At 51.1% G+C, this 15,069-nt stretch overlaps 1 protein-coding gene across 1 annotated transcript in view; it reads left to right on the top strand.

The window, feature by feature from the left end:
- LOC128848362 (zinc finger protein 883-like) overlaps positions 1-12,988 on the top strand; it is a 32,932-nt gene extending 19,944 nt beyond the window's left edge. Inside the window, exon 4 of the mRNA XM_054048343.1 lies at positions 11,348-12,988. Within this exon, the coding sequence (XP_053904318.1) occupies positions 11,348-12,115 (768 nt within the window). The 3' untranslated portion in view covers positions 12,116-12,988. The remainder of the gene's footprint in view (positions 1-11,347) is intronic.
- The last annotated feature ends 2,081 nt before the right edge of the window (positions 12,989-15,069 follow it).

Genomic DNA, 15,069 nt, shown 5'->3' on the forward strand with positions numbered 1-15,069 from the left:
TTGCTATAATGGGGCACTTATGTCAGATGGAGACAAATTTGAGTGTAGACATATGTACACAGAGGCCGATGCGGTGCAACTTATGGTGACTTAACTTTGTCATGTAGATGAGGCCTCAGAATGTGGAACCAAATTTAGCCCAATGCCTCCTAGGGCAGTGCCCTGGTGGGAGGGGGAATCTCCTGGAGTTCCCACAGTGCTGTGCAGGGTTGTGTGTACAGGGGGAGCCAGCGCAGTGACAATGAAGGTAGTGGAGAAGGGTAAAATTGCAGGTTCCCCACCCCAGGGGTTAGGAGAGAGCCCCTCTGAGCAGCCTAGGGTGACCAGACAGCAAGTGTGAAAAATCGGGACAGGGGGTGGGGAGTAATAGACATCTATACAAGAAAAAGCCCCAAATATCGGGACTGTCTCTATAAAATCGGGACATCTGGTCACCCTAGAGCAGCCAGCATGTGCATTGCAGGTTGAACTCTGACACTGAGACGCTCACACACACTTGGAGGTATGTGGCTTCCCCATAAAGACTCAAAAGCCAAATAACTAACCCTCCCTCCCCCGGATTCACAGTTAGGGGAAGCAATGCCTGAAATGGCACCCTCCCGGGCTTGGCCTGAATCTCCATGACCCAGACCAGCTCCCCATCGTGGCCATCCATCCTCTGGGGCCAGACCAACTACCTTCCGGGGGCCATGCAATCTGATGCTGCGCTAGGACTCTGCAACAAGCCCTTCAGCTTGCTGTGAACCAGGCTGCTGGCGCTGGATGTGAGCAGGGCCGTCTTTAGGCCGATTCAGCTGATTTGGCTGAATTGGGCCCCGCGCTAAGAGGGCCCTGCGCCGCAGCTCTCCACCCTGCCCCCAGCTCACTTCCCCCTCTTCCCCTCCCCTGAATGCTCCGCCCCCTGCTCCACCCCCTCCCCTGCTTCCCACGAATCAGAGGTTCGCGGGAAGTCTGAAAAGAAGCAGGGGCGGGCAGACAGCACCAGATAACCCGGGATGGTGGGGGGCGCGAGAAGGGCTCCGGCTGAATGCGCCGGCCCGCGGCACGGCTTTGGCTCCGGCCCCCCAGCCCCCGCAGTGCAGCTTCGGCTCTGGCCCCCCGCCCTGGTCCGGCCCCCGGGGAGCCGAAGCCGCGCTGGAGACGGGCTGGCTGTGGGCAGTGCAGGGGGTGCGGGGCTGGCTGGAGACGGGCTGGCTGCGGGCAGGGCAGGGGGTGCGGGGTTGTTGCGGGCAGGGGGTGCAGCAGGGGCTGGCTGCTGCTGCAGGCAGGGCAGGAGGTGCGGGGTGCGGAGCTGATGCGGGCAGGTGGTGCAGCAGGGGCTGCCTGTGGGCAGGGCAGGGGCTCCCTTACTGCCCCGGCCCTTTAAATAGCTGCCGGAGCCTTGGGGAAGCAGCGGGGCTCCCGCGGTTATTTAAATGACCGGGGTGTCAGAGGCAGGTGGAGCCCTGGCCCTTTAAATAGAGCCCCCCGCTACCCCAGGGCTCTGGGGGCTATTTAAAGGGCCCGGGGCTCCCCTGCTTCTACCGCCCCAGCCCTTTAAATAGCCGAGGGAGCCCTGGGGAAGCGGCGGGGCTCCTGCAGCTATTTAAAGGGCTGGGGTGGTAGAAGCAAGGGGAGCCCTGGACTTTTTAAATAGCCCCCAGAGCCCCTCAGCCCTACCCCAGGGCTCCAGAAATGGGGCTCAACTCTGGTGGCAATTTAAAGGGCCTGGGGCTCCAGCTGCTGCTGGGAGCCCCAGGCCCTTTAAATTGCCCCCTGGGGAAGCCTGGACGGCTGCCCGCCCTGGTACTGCGTACAGGCGGCGGCAAGGGTGCGGGGCCCTCTTAGGCGCAGGGCCCGATTCAGGGGAATCGCCGGAATCGGCCTAAAGCCAGCCCTGACTACACGGAGATCTGGCAGGTTCCTGGGGCTCCCTGCATCCCTGACACACACCCGGCTTTGCAGGGGAGCCCAATCGGATAGCCGACGTGTGTTGCCCAAGGCACCAGGCCATGCTGGCAGTGGGGCGGCAACCCTCGGCCAGGAACAGGAGAGTTCATTCATTGTTCAAAACCAAAAGGCTAATTTCTCTATCAAAAACTGCCATAGAAAAACTTTTAAAAACTGCTGGAAATACCTAACTGGGGATTTTTAAAAAGCCCTTGATGGACTAAGTGTTTTTGTTTTAAAAAATTCTACCAGCTCCAAGCATCAGCCATGTTATATTCCTGCTGTCACCATTCGAGAGAATGTCTGTCCTGGCTGTAGAGAGACACCGGGGGGGGGGGGGGGGGGGGGAATATCTGTTATTAGCCCAACTTCTGTTGGGGAGAGAGAAGCTTTCGAGCGTACACAGAGCTTTTCATCAGGACCTGAGGAAGAGCTCTGTGCAGCCCGGAGGCTTGTCTCTCGCACCAACAGAAGTTGGGCCAATAACAGATATTACCTCACCCTCTTTGCCTCTAATATCCTGGGTCCCACATGGCTACAACTACACTGCATACCTCTCCTGGCAACTACACTGCATATGTCTCACACAGACAGAAGATGGTCACATAAACACCACCCTATACCAGAAACCCACTGATCGCTATACTTACTATACTTACCTACATGCCTTCAGCTTCCATCCAGGACACACCACAGGATCCATTGTCTACAGCCAAGCTCTAAGATAGAGATAAACACCTACAAGATCTCTATCAAGCATTCTTAAAGCTACAATACCCACCTGCTGAAGTGAAAAAACAGATTGACAGAGCCAGAAGAGTACCCAGAAGCCACCTACTACAGGACAGGCCCAACAAAGAAAATAACAGAACGCCTCTAGCCGCCACCTTCAGCCCCCAACTGAAACCTCTCCAGCGCATCATCAAAGATCTACAACCTATCCTGAAAGATGATCCCTCACTCTCACAGATCTTGGGAGACAGACCAGTCCTCGCTTACAGACAGCCTCCCAACTTTAAGCAAATACTCACCAGCAACCGCACACCATACAACAAAAACACTAACCCAGGAACCTATCCTTGCAACAAAGCCCAATGCCAGCTCTGTCCACATATCTATTCAAGTGACACCATCATAGGACCTAACCACATCAGCCACACCACCAGGGGCTCGTTCACCTGCACATCTACCAACGTGATATATGCCATCATGTGCCAGCAATGCCCCTCTGCCATGTACATTGGCCAAACTGGACAGTCTCTAAGCAAAAAAATAAATGGATGCAAATATGACATCAGGAATCATAGCATTCAAAAACCAGTGGGAGAACACTTCAACCTCTCTAATCACTCAGTGACAGACTTGAAGGTGTCAGTTTTGCAACAAAAAAACTTCAAAAACAGACTCCAAAGAGAGCCTGCTGAACTCAAATTAATATGCAAATTAGACACAATTAACTTAGGTCTAAACAGAGACTGGGAATGGTTGGGTCATTACACTAATTTAATTTTTTTTCCCCCCATGTTAAGTTCTCCTCACACCTTCTATGGGTCATCTCGATTATCACTTCAAAGTTTTTTCTTCTGCTGCTACTGATAGCTCATCTCAATTGATTGGCCTCTTACAATTGGTATGCGTACTTCCACCTTTTCATGTTCTCTGTATGTATAAATATCTTCTGTCTGTGTGTTTCACTCTATGCATCTGAAGAAGTGAGCTGTAGCCCACGAAAGTTTATGCTGAAATAAATTTGTTAGTCTCTAAGGTGCCACCAGTACTCTTGTTCTTTTTACAGACAGAAGAGTTATCTCCACTGTCATCACTGGGGCAGGGTCTGTCCCTTCTGTATGCAGGATGGAGGGAACTTTTCTGCACCTTAGGTAAGCTTTGTCCAGCAGTAGCCAGGCCACCAATTGGCAAAGCCAAGCCTCGGTGTCATCCCAGATTAGATTCCCCCAAAACCTGACTGTCCTCCAGTTCCACTCATCATACTGCATCCTCCAGCAGGGTGTTCTGTCAAACAGGGGATAGCTGTGGCTGGGTTCACCAACCCTCTCCCCCAAATGGAGTCCTTTTCCCAGTGTCAGTGGGGGCTGACTGCCATACACCCTCTCATAGCCTTAGGGCAGCCCTGCAAGCAGCCCCTTGCCTCAGTTTCCCCTTTCAAGAAGCTTCTTCAATGATTCACACAGGCTGTTGTCCATTCATAGCCTGTTTCAAGTTCTGGTTTTATTAAAATAACAAACTGGCAAGATAACGTTTTCAAGTCCCTCCCAAGCCCCTCCATTTACTCTTCTATCAGTTCATGCTCAGGCCTTTCCTGCCTGAAGTCCCAGCTTTCCCTGCTGGAGCAGATTCACCCCCAACTGCCTCTTCGCTCTGCTCTGTTCTCCCTGAGACACACTCACCCTGCAGCTTCCTGCTGCTCTTAATGGAGTAATAAGTTGATTCCTGCTCAGCTGTGCCTCCTTAGTAACCAGGGTCGACTGGGCCCAGGCAAACCCATAAAGGGGCAAGTCAGTCTGCTATACACTGTCACTGGGGTGAACCACCATCCCTGTCACATAGGCCAGCAAAGTGTGTGTTGTTTTGACATGGCTGGTGGCCCCATCCTGGCTGTGTCTCAATCTGCTTCCTGCATCACCTTTCTATGGTAGACCCAGCTCTCCTCCATCACAGCTAAACCTCTCATCCAGGCCTTCATCTTGCGTCTTGATCACTGAGCATCCTCCTCCCTGGCTAGGACCGATCCCATCTTTTTACCCCACCTACATCTGTCCAGAACCCTGCTGCTGCAAAGATCATTTTCCTGTGACCCCATCACCCCTCTCTGCAAGCTCCTGGCTGGCTCCCCTTCTCCACCGCATCACACACAAATCACTCATTGCAAGGCCCTTCCCTGGCTGATGTATCACCCTCCTATGCTATTGAAAGGTCAAGCCCAGCATCTGCTCTGCCAGTAACACCAGCCTTCCTCACCCATGTATTCCATTGTCCCCCCCAACTGGCACCTCCCTGCTTCCTGCCATGTTGCCCCAGTATGGGGAAGGGGGAGCAGCTCCCCTAACACCTGCTAAAAGTTACCTCATTACTGCTGGTGCTGACAATGGCTAGGAGCTGCTGCTTATCACACTGATCAGAATGGGCTCATTGTTCCCTTGTGCTCCTCCATCATCTGTCTGTATTATCCTGTTGTGTCTAGTCTTGTAGTTAGATTGGGTAAGTTCTTTGGGGCAGACACCATCTCTTTGTGTGTGTGGTTCTGAGCACACTGGGCCCTGAGTGGGGCCTCCAGGTGCTCCAACACCAATAATAACAATAAAAATAATGAGACTTCCAGAGACTGCGGTGGGACTGAGATTCTGGGGGACTTGGGATTGTCTCAGAGGGTCCCCAAAATAAATGCAGCATTGCCAACTCTCATGGTTTTGTCATGAGTCTCGTGATAATTGTTTTCCTTAAAGCCCCAGCTCCTGGAGTCAGGTGATGATTATTTCAGCCTTCATTCTTAAAGAAAAAATAAGTTTCTAGCCCTCCTGGCTGTGGAGGAAGCTTCAAAATGTCATCCCAGCACTCCTAAAGCAGGGGTGGGCAAACAATGACCCGCGGACTGCCCCCCTCTCAGAAGCGGCCCCCCCAGGCGGGGGGGCAGAGGGCTCTATGCGTTGCCCTTGCCTCCAGGCACCGCCCCCTGCAGCTCCCATGGGCCAGGAATGGGGAACCGCGGCCAATGGGAGCTTCGGGGGAGGTACCTGGAAGTGTGGCAAGGGCAGCGCATGCAGAGCCCTCCACCCCCCCAGGGCTGCAGCGTTTCTGGAGTTGCGCGGGGCCGGGAACAGGGCAGGCAGGGAGCCTGCCCTGGCACCGGTGCGCGCCGCTGCCACCCCGGAGCCGCTTTAGGTAAGCAGTGCCGGGCTGGAGCTCGAACCCCTCCTGCACCCTGCCCTAAGCCCCCTTCCAGCACCTCGCACCTCTCCTACACCCCAACCCCCTGCCCTGAGTCCCCTCATACACCCTGAACCCCAACCCCCTGCACTGAGCTTCCTGCTGCACCCTGCACCCCTGTGCACCCCAACCCCCTTCCCTGAGCCCCCGCTACACCCTGCACCCCAACCCCTGCCCCGTGCCTCCTCCTGCAGTCTGCACCCCTGCCCTGAGCCCCCTCATACACTCTGCACCCCTCCTTTGCCCCAATCCCTTGCCCTGAGCCCCTTCCTGCACACCGCATCCTCCTCCCACACCCCTCACTCCCTCCTACACCCCAACCCCCTGCCCTGGCCCTGCATACAATTTCTCCACCCAGATATGGCCCTTGGCCCAAAAAGTTTGCCCACTCCTGCCCTAAAGGCTCAGAAAGCAGAAGGCAAATAAAAAGAACCCCAAAGCTGTTGTTGTTACCGAATCTCATGGTTTTTGGTGAGCCCAACTCATGATTTTTGAACATCTGCAGCTGGCAATACGGTGAATAGCTCCAGGACTGATGGGCACAGGGCACCTGGCCAAGTGGCTGCCCAGAGCCCTGGCTGGCAGCAGGGACAGGTTTCTCTGGAGGTTTCTCTCTGCTCAGAAAGGAGGGAAGGATCCTGGCCGATACCCCAACCCCCTTTCTGTCCCAGGGGGAGCACAGGTCGGGGGTTGGGGATGGGAGTCCATCAGCTGTGGCCACCAGAGGGCCATGGCCACGGCCACGGGAGGGCGGCCACTCTCTCTATGACCAGATAATCTGCCTCTTTTTTTCCGGATATTGGGGGCTGAGCTTCCTGGGTCAGAGACGCTGCCGAATCTGTGTAACAAACAGCTGCTGCTCCCCAGCGGGGAGAGTCCTTCCTTAGCGCCCCTCTGTGCCCAGCCGGGGGGGACTTTCTCCGGGGGCTGGAACCAGCCCCTGGGGCAGCCCCGAGCTCTGCCGACACCAGCCCCTGAGCCGGAGCCTGCAGGTGAGGGGAGAGACCCGGGGGAAAGGGCTGGGGCCGGGCAGAAAAGTGACTCTGCAACAACGGCCCCTCCTCGTCCGAGCTCCGCTCCCGGGCGGGGTCTGCGAGTCCCGGAGCTGCTGCCCTCCCTGACCCCCCCAGGCTCTGCTCCCCTGAGCTCCTGCAGGAGCCGAACCAGCTCCGGGAGAGCGAACGACCCGGGCCAAGCCAGGGACCTCTCCCGGGTAGAGTTTTCAGAACTCGGCGCGTTGGGTTCACGGTGGGAGCTGAGCGGTTTGGCGAATCCGGCTCCAATTCTGGGTGCTCAGCTCTTGGAAATATGCCCCCTGTCTCCCTGCCGGAGGGGTTGGGGAGTCAGAAACTAAAGCTGGGGATAGGAGTCGGGTTTGCCAAATGTCCAGACAACTTGGGAGCACAAGTGCCAAATCCCACCTTAGGGAATGATACAGACAGTTTCTTTCTCACTCTCACACTGTTTTTTTCTGGAAGCTGTTTACATAGACAAAGCTTCAGAAACTCTGACCATTAGTTAACCCCGGTGTAACGGGGGTCGACTGGAGAAGAAAGTTGTAACTTCGTAATCAGCTGTAACTTCAAAGAGGGGAGATCCGCTAGGCCATGACCGATCACCCCTAAGTTGTTGGCTTCTTTGACCTTAGATTGGCACTATTTTGTTTTCCAGTTTTCAGGTATTATAGAAAATCTCTTTCTAGTCCTGTCCCCAGTTACCTATGTCAGTGTATAAAAGCAATCCCAGGGTACAGGGCTTTGGAGCTGTGCTCTGGCTCCGCTCCAGCTCCAGGCAAAAACCTGCTGTTCTGCGCTCCAGCTCCGGGCTCCGCTCCAAAGCCCTGCCAGGGAGAACACACATCATTTATTTTGTATTGGGGTAGCACCTAGGCCAGGGACCAACTGTTTTGAGCAAACTTGCAGTAAATGACAGACCTTGTCCCAGCTACATTCAGACCCCTTCATTCCATGCAGGTACAGTACTTTGTGGGCTTTTTGATTTAACTGATACGGGTATAACAAGAGCCAGTGCCTGGAATTTGAACCTGAAATGAGGTGCAGATATTTAATACTGAGGGAAATTAACCCTTGAAACTAGGGATGTGGTGGCTTCTCCATCACATGGTGTCTTTCCATCAGGACTGGGGGTCTATCAAAAAAACTAGAGCACAGCCAGAAGATACCAGCCTGATGCAGGAATCAGTGGATAGTATTCTCGTTGCGCAGGGCACACCAGATGGCTATAATGTTTCCTTCTGGCCTTAAAATCTATGAATTTATTAATCTAATTTGATGATTCAAATGCATTTCTGTGCAGGTGACATCTTTCCAGTTAGATCTTTTTACAGTGTATTTAGCAGGTACTTATGCCGTGTGGCATCTTAGAGACTAATAAATTTATTTGGGCATAAGCTTTCATGGGCTAAAACCCACTTCATCAGATGCATGGAGTGGAAAATACAGAGGCAGGTATAAATACACAGCACATGAAAAGATGGGAGTTGCCTTACCAAGTGGGGGATCAGTGCTAACGAGCCAATTCAATTAAGGTGGAAGTGGGCTAGTCTCAACAGTTGACAAGAAGGGGTGAATACCAAGGGAGGAAAAATCACTTTTGTAGTGCTAATGAGGCTAATGTAATCAAGGTGGCCAGGTTTCCAAGGGTGATTATTTTCAACAAAACTTAAGTTGTCAGAGAGTTCATTATAAAGTTGATGAATACTTCAAGTCACTCTTAGCACTTAGTGCTGGGCCTAAATCACTGATGCTCAGTGCTCTTTGGGGCATGGCTAATTATTTCAAAGACATACTGGCTCATCATCCAGATCTGAGCGCATGAGAGGAGACAAAAATAGCCTGTGGAGTGGGTCTCCGGAGATCTGGATTCTCTCCTGGCCAAGCATGTCCATGGGCAAGCTGCAGTATTTTCAGTTCCCATTTAGTCACATATATGAAGTGACCAGTTTATTAAAACTGCTCCTCTCCAGTTCACAGCCCCATAGTCCAAACTGCAGGGCCAGAAGACCTGGCCAGAAGACCTAGCCAGAGTATGAGGCACTCAGATGCTACAGTGATGGGACCACATCAGCACCAAGCTGTATAGCTTTGTCCAGAGCGTGACTCAGGTTATGATGCTAACTTATTAGGTTGCTATTTCTTCTTTGTCTTTGCACTTTTGTTCCCTACTGAAATTGTGTCTGATAGCACAAACACCCCAAGTGTGACTCTTGCTATGGTCTTGGTAAACATTTGTCCATGTTTCAGGATGAAACATTCCTGCATCAGCACAGTGATGAGAGAGGAATGGGTTACATTTCAAGGAACTTTTTTGGAGTGAATCCTCAGAAATATGTAATGAACCTTCACCCATTGTCCTTCCCATGAACAGGGTTTCAGTTTCCTAAACTTCAGAGGATCCCTTGGATGGAGCAAGAGGAAAAGCCATGTGTCCTGGATCTCCAGGTCTCCTCGGAAGAGGAGATCCCAAGTGATGCTAGCACAGGTGAGTGATTTCCACAACAGTCCTGTGAGCTCCCCAGGTTCTATCTCATCTCATTCAGGACAAATAGCACGGGTTGGATCCTCATGGCAGACATCGCTCCTCTTAGCTACATAGATTCCAAGGCAAGAAGGGACCACTGTGATCATCTAGTCTGACCTCTTGCATAACACAGGCTAGACAGTTCCTAGAGCAGATCTGTTAGAAAAATATCCAATCCTGATGTAAACATTGTCAGTGATAGAGAATCCACCACAGCCCTTGGTAGGTTGTTCCAGTGGTTAATTACTGTCATCAGTAAAAATGTGTGCCTTATTTCCTGTCTGAATTTGTCTAGCTTCAACTTCCAGCCATTGGATCGTGTTAGACCTTTCTCTAATAATGAGCTCTAGCAAACATTTGTTCCCCATGTAGGTAATTATAGACTGTGATCAAGTCACCCCTTCACCTTCCCTTTGTTAAGCTAAATAGACTGAACTCTTTGAGTCTGTCATTATAAGGCAGGTTTTCTAATTCTTTATCCCTCATTCTTGTGACTGTTCTCTTACCCCTCTCCTATTTATCTACATCCTTCTTGTAGGATGGGAGGGATAGCTCAGTGGTTTGAGCATTGGCCTGCTAAACCCAGGGTTGTGAGTTCAATCCTTGAGGGGGCCACTTGGGGATCTGGGGCAAAATCAGTACTTGGTCCTGCTAGTGAAAGCAGGGGGCTGGACTCGATGACCTTTCAAGGTCCCTTCCAGTTCTAGGAGATGGGATATCTCCATTAATTTTTTTGAATTGAGGGCACCAGAACTGGACACAAGATTCCAGCAGTGGTGGCACCAGTACCAAATACAGAGGTAAAATAACCTCTCTGTTCCTGCTTGAGATATCCTTGTTTATGCACCCCTTTTGGCCACAGCGTCACACTGAGAGCTCACATTCACCTCCACCCCTTTTTAGACTTTTTTAGAATCACTGCTCCCAGAATAGAGCCCCCATCCCATAAGTATGGCCTGCATTCTTTGATTCTGGATGGATATAGTTACATTTAGCCACATTAAAATGTATATTGTCTGTTTGCACCCAGTTTATGAACCTGTTCAGATCTCTCTATATCAGTGACCTGTTCTCTTCTTTATTTCCACTCCCCCAGTTTTTGTGTGATCTACAAACAACATCGGTGATTTCTTTATGGTTTCCTCCAGGTCATTGATAAAAATGTTAAATAGTGCAGGCCCAAGAACCAATCCCTGCGGGACCTCACTGGAAACACAGCTGCTTGATGAGGATTCCCTGTTTACAATTACATTTTAAGACCTATCAGTTAGCTAGATTTTAATTCATTTAATGTGCCATGTTAATTTTATACCGTTCTAGTTTTTTAATCAAAATGTTGAGTGGTATCAAGTCAAACACCTTACAGAAGTCTAAATATATTACATCAACACTACCACCATTATCTTTCTTCCTATCTTCTGGAACTTCCCCAGTGCTCCAAGGCTTATTGAAAATCAGCATTCCCACCCATCCAGCTCCTTCCCCTCTGAGTGTGCGGGTGGGATGTGGAAGCCAATTGACTCCCTCTTCTCTTGCCTTGAGGGAAGGGTGGGGGTGGTTTTTCAGTCTCCCCATCAGTTATTTTGTTGTTTTCCCTTCTCTCCTGTTCCTCTTTCTGAGGTTCCTTCCCCACAGCACAGGGACTGACTCCTGTCTGGATTCTCTCTCTGTCCCAGCAGGTGACGGGATGGTGAGCGAGAACGAGGAGGAGAACCTTCAGCAGAAAAGTCCCGAGCCAGTGGAACTGCACAGGTCGGTAGCAGGAGAATGTGAAGGGAACGTTTCCCAAAGCCCTGACGAGGGAGAGGCCTGTGAGAGTGAGGACAGGTCAGAAGAGCAGCAGGTGGAGAAACTAGCTGTGCCCAGTCCCTGGGAGGGCAGCTACCAAGAGCTTGGAGATGCCCAGCAGGCCCTGCAGGTGGGTGGGAAGCAGAACATCTGTGCCGAATGCGGGAAGCACTTCTCCCGACGCTCGCACCTCATCATCCACCAGCGCATCCACACAGGTGAGAAGCCCTACCAGTGCTCCGAGTGCGGGCGCCGCTTCAGCCAGAGCTCCACATTGATCAGCCACCAGCGCACCCACACAGGCGAGAAGCCCTACACCTGCCCCGACTGCGGGAGGAGCTTCAGCCAGAGCTCCACGCTGCTGACCCACCACCGGCTGCACACCGGGGAGACGCCCTACAAGTGCCTGGACTGCGGGAGGAGCTTCAGCCAGAACTCCACCTTCATCATCCACCAGCGCACCCACACCGGCGAGAAGCCCTACACCTGCCCCGACTGTGGCAAGAGCTTCAGCGTCAGCTCCTACCTCATCACACACAACCGTATACACCGCGGCGAACGCCCCTACAAGTGCCCTGCCTGTGGGAAGGGCTTCATCGACAGCTCCACCTTCGTGCGGCACCAGCGCACCCACACAGCAGAGAAGCCCTACCGCTGTGCCGACTGTGGCAAGAGCTTCAGCCTCAGCTCCTACCTTGTGAAGCACCGCACCCTGCACACGGGTGAGCGGCCCTACAAGTGCACCGAGTGCGGCAAGCGCTTTGGCGAGAGCTCGGACCTGTTGCGGCACCACCGCACCCACACTGGCGACAGGCCCTTCCAGTGTGCCCAGTGTGGGAAGAGCTTCGGGGAGAGCTCCACGCTCACCCGTCACCAGAGGACCCACCTGGGCAAGGATGCACCTATCTACTAGCCACAATGCTCGGCACAGCCCCAGGGCCACGGGGCAACAGCTGCCCCCCTCAGCTGACTGACTGCAGGGAGGCAGAAAAGAAACCCCCATGAGATCTCATTGCCTGGAGTCACCAGCTCTATTGATATTTGGTGTTTCTCTTATAAAGCCCCAGCTCACAGAGTCCTGTGTTCATTGCACAAGAATCTCTACTTTCACTTAAAGAGGGGGAAAAAGAAAGAAAGAAAGAAAAAGTGAGTTTCTAACCCTTATGGTTGTGGAGAAAACCCAGAAAATATGACTCTTGAGGGCTCACGAACCAGAAGTCAAAGGAAAAAAAAGAACCACAAATGTATTGTTGTTTCAAATCTCTTGAGTTTTTGAGGGGGCAAGGGGCCTGACTCATAATTTTTGAACGTTTTGGGTTGATGATGCTGCATTGCAGGGCCAGAGCTGTTTTCTATGCCTCACCTAACTTTCTTGATTAGAACAAACAAGTTCTGACCATTATGTTTTCAATTAGTGGACCGTATTCACAAGAGTAACTACTGTAACAAAGTTTTAAATGGGAATTTCTTGTTTTTTTTATTACTATTTTAAGAAAAATAGTATGTAAAAACATACTTCCCCAAGTTACTTGAATCCTACAGGTTCAACTAGAAGAGTTTACAAACCCCACAGACTGTGCTTGTAACTCTAAAGATCCTGCATCGCTAGGAGTGGGTTTTGTGTGGTATTGGCATTGGCTTGAAGGGGTTAATAGAACCCTGGTATTACTGTTACAGCATTAAATGGTTAATTGTGGTTTGCTTAAAGTCACGACTGGAGACACCCATTGTAACGACCATCACGAAATGCATTTCATCCTTTTATTAAAGCACACACAAACTATTAGCCATTGGAAGAACAATGTAACGAGGCATGTAGTTGATTCTCCATCAGCCGGAGTCTTTATATCAAGATCAGGTGTCTCTTTCTAAAAGATTTCTGGCTCAATCAGAAGGTATAGGTTGGATGCAGGAATTGTCGGGTTAGACTCTGCAGTCTGTGTTATGCCAGAAATCAGACTTGATGATCAGAATGGCCCCTTCTGGCCTTAAGCTCTATGAATTGTAAAAAGGAAGTGCCGGATGGGAGTTTCAAAGCCGCACAGAGTATTTGGATGCCCCAGTCCCATTTAATTTAATAGGAGTTGGGCCTCCAGAACCTTTAGGCAGTTTTGAAAATCTTGACCTTAAAGCATTTGATATGTAAAAGGTGAAGTAAAACCTTATATGGGCAGTTTCCCTCATTCCCAATCCCCTAGACTGAGTAGACTCTTCTATAGAACAAACTTTTAGTTCTAGTATTATGGCCCAAAGTCAGTTGTAGCCTCTGACTGGCTGTTGCCACCAATTGATACTGTTTCTTCTTATGACAAAACAAATGCACACACCGTTGGGAGAGATAAAAATAGCAGATGATAGCACAATGCAGCTTCTTTCTCTCTGCTTGTGATTGAATGGTTGTAGAATCGCGGGTACAGCTGCGCAGCACGCAACTTAGCGGAAAGCTGACTGTATTTTCAAAATAAAAAAGCCTGGAGACTGGTGGCAACATGTTTAAGGCTTGTAAAATAATCGTTCAAAAGTGCACTATTTTTTCCCCTCAATGTGGCACTGGTGTTGCAACTGCTGCCTTCTGACTGAACAGAGGAATTTTTCAGCATCTGGGTGAGTTTAACATGAAGCCCTGAACTAGCGTCATGAACATTTGCGCTGAACAGAAGAGCAGCTTTGATAGCATTGGCTTATTAGCTTTTCTCTTCATTTAAACACTGTTCATCACCTGGAGCATTTGCTCCACTGGCTGTTTGCCTCAGTAAACACAGAGGGACCTCTGCTTCATGCAGTGATACAGCTTCAACACACGTGAAAAACTGGAACTGCCCCAATACATCCAGCATACTCCCCCATTAGCCACTGAGACCTGTCAGACTTCCCGTAATTGGGTAAAGCATCATGTCTGTTTCTTCCCTCACTCCCTGGTCTGGCTCCACTGACTCCTGCTGGGTTATTCCCAATTTACACTGACTGACAGGGGAACCAGCCCTGGTGACTCCAGTGGGATTACACCTGATTTACACCAGGGTGAGCTAGAGGGAAATTGCCCCAGTGACTCCCAGTGGGGTTGCACCTGATTTACACCATAGTGAGTGAGATGGGAACCAGCCCAGTGACTCCAGTGGGGTTACACCTGATATACACCAGGGTGAGTGGGAGGGGAGTTGGCCCCATTGTGTACAGCTTGCCGCCTTGGTCTGGCAATGCTGGGAGGGTGGAGTTATCCTGGCTAGGTAAGTTGGACTCTCATTAGGCAGACGGTTGGAGGAGGAAGTTAGGGAAGAGGCAGGAAATCACAGGGAGGAAACTGGCACAGTAAGGAGGCAGTGACAGAGAGCGGGAACCTTTGGCTGCAGGATGCTTGGGAGTTAGCTGAAGCCAGCAGAAGTGGGAACGTTGTCTGGTTCCCACTCCAGGATGGGAACAGTAGGACAATGTAACAGAGGCCTCGGGAACTCGTGAAAGCCCTTTATTGCAGGTTTTCAAAGGAGGCTGGGTAGCCACCTGCTCTGGATGGTTAAGGCTTGGTTTACAGAGTTAGGTCAACCTAATTATGACTGTCTCCACTAGAATGCGGATTCTGCCGAAGTCAGTGGCCTGCTCCACCAACATGACAACTCCATCTCCATGAGAGGCTTATGTCAGTGTACTTAGGGTGATGCAGTGTCCGTGTAACACTGCGTTACTTATGTGGGCTGTGGGCTGTCATTCTGTTGGCTCACAGCTGGAGCCCCACCCCCCACACCAATTCTAACTAGTTACAATATATTTTCCTGTTTCAATGAAAACATGGAGCACTGTAGGGCCTTCTTACAGTATTATACAGTAAATCACCATATTCAACAATCCTTAATGTTACTGTACCCACTCCGG

The sequence above is a fragment of the Malaclemys terrapin genome, chromosome 13 (assembly GCF_027887155.1).
Source record: "Malaclemys terrapin pileata isolate rMalTer1 chromosome 13, rMalTer1.hap1, whole genome shotgun sequence".
NCBI classification, from domain to species: domain Eukaryota; kingdom Metazoa; phylum Chordata; order Testudines; family Emydidae; genus Malaclemys; species Malaclemys terrapin.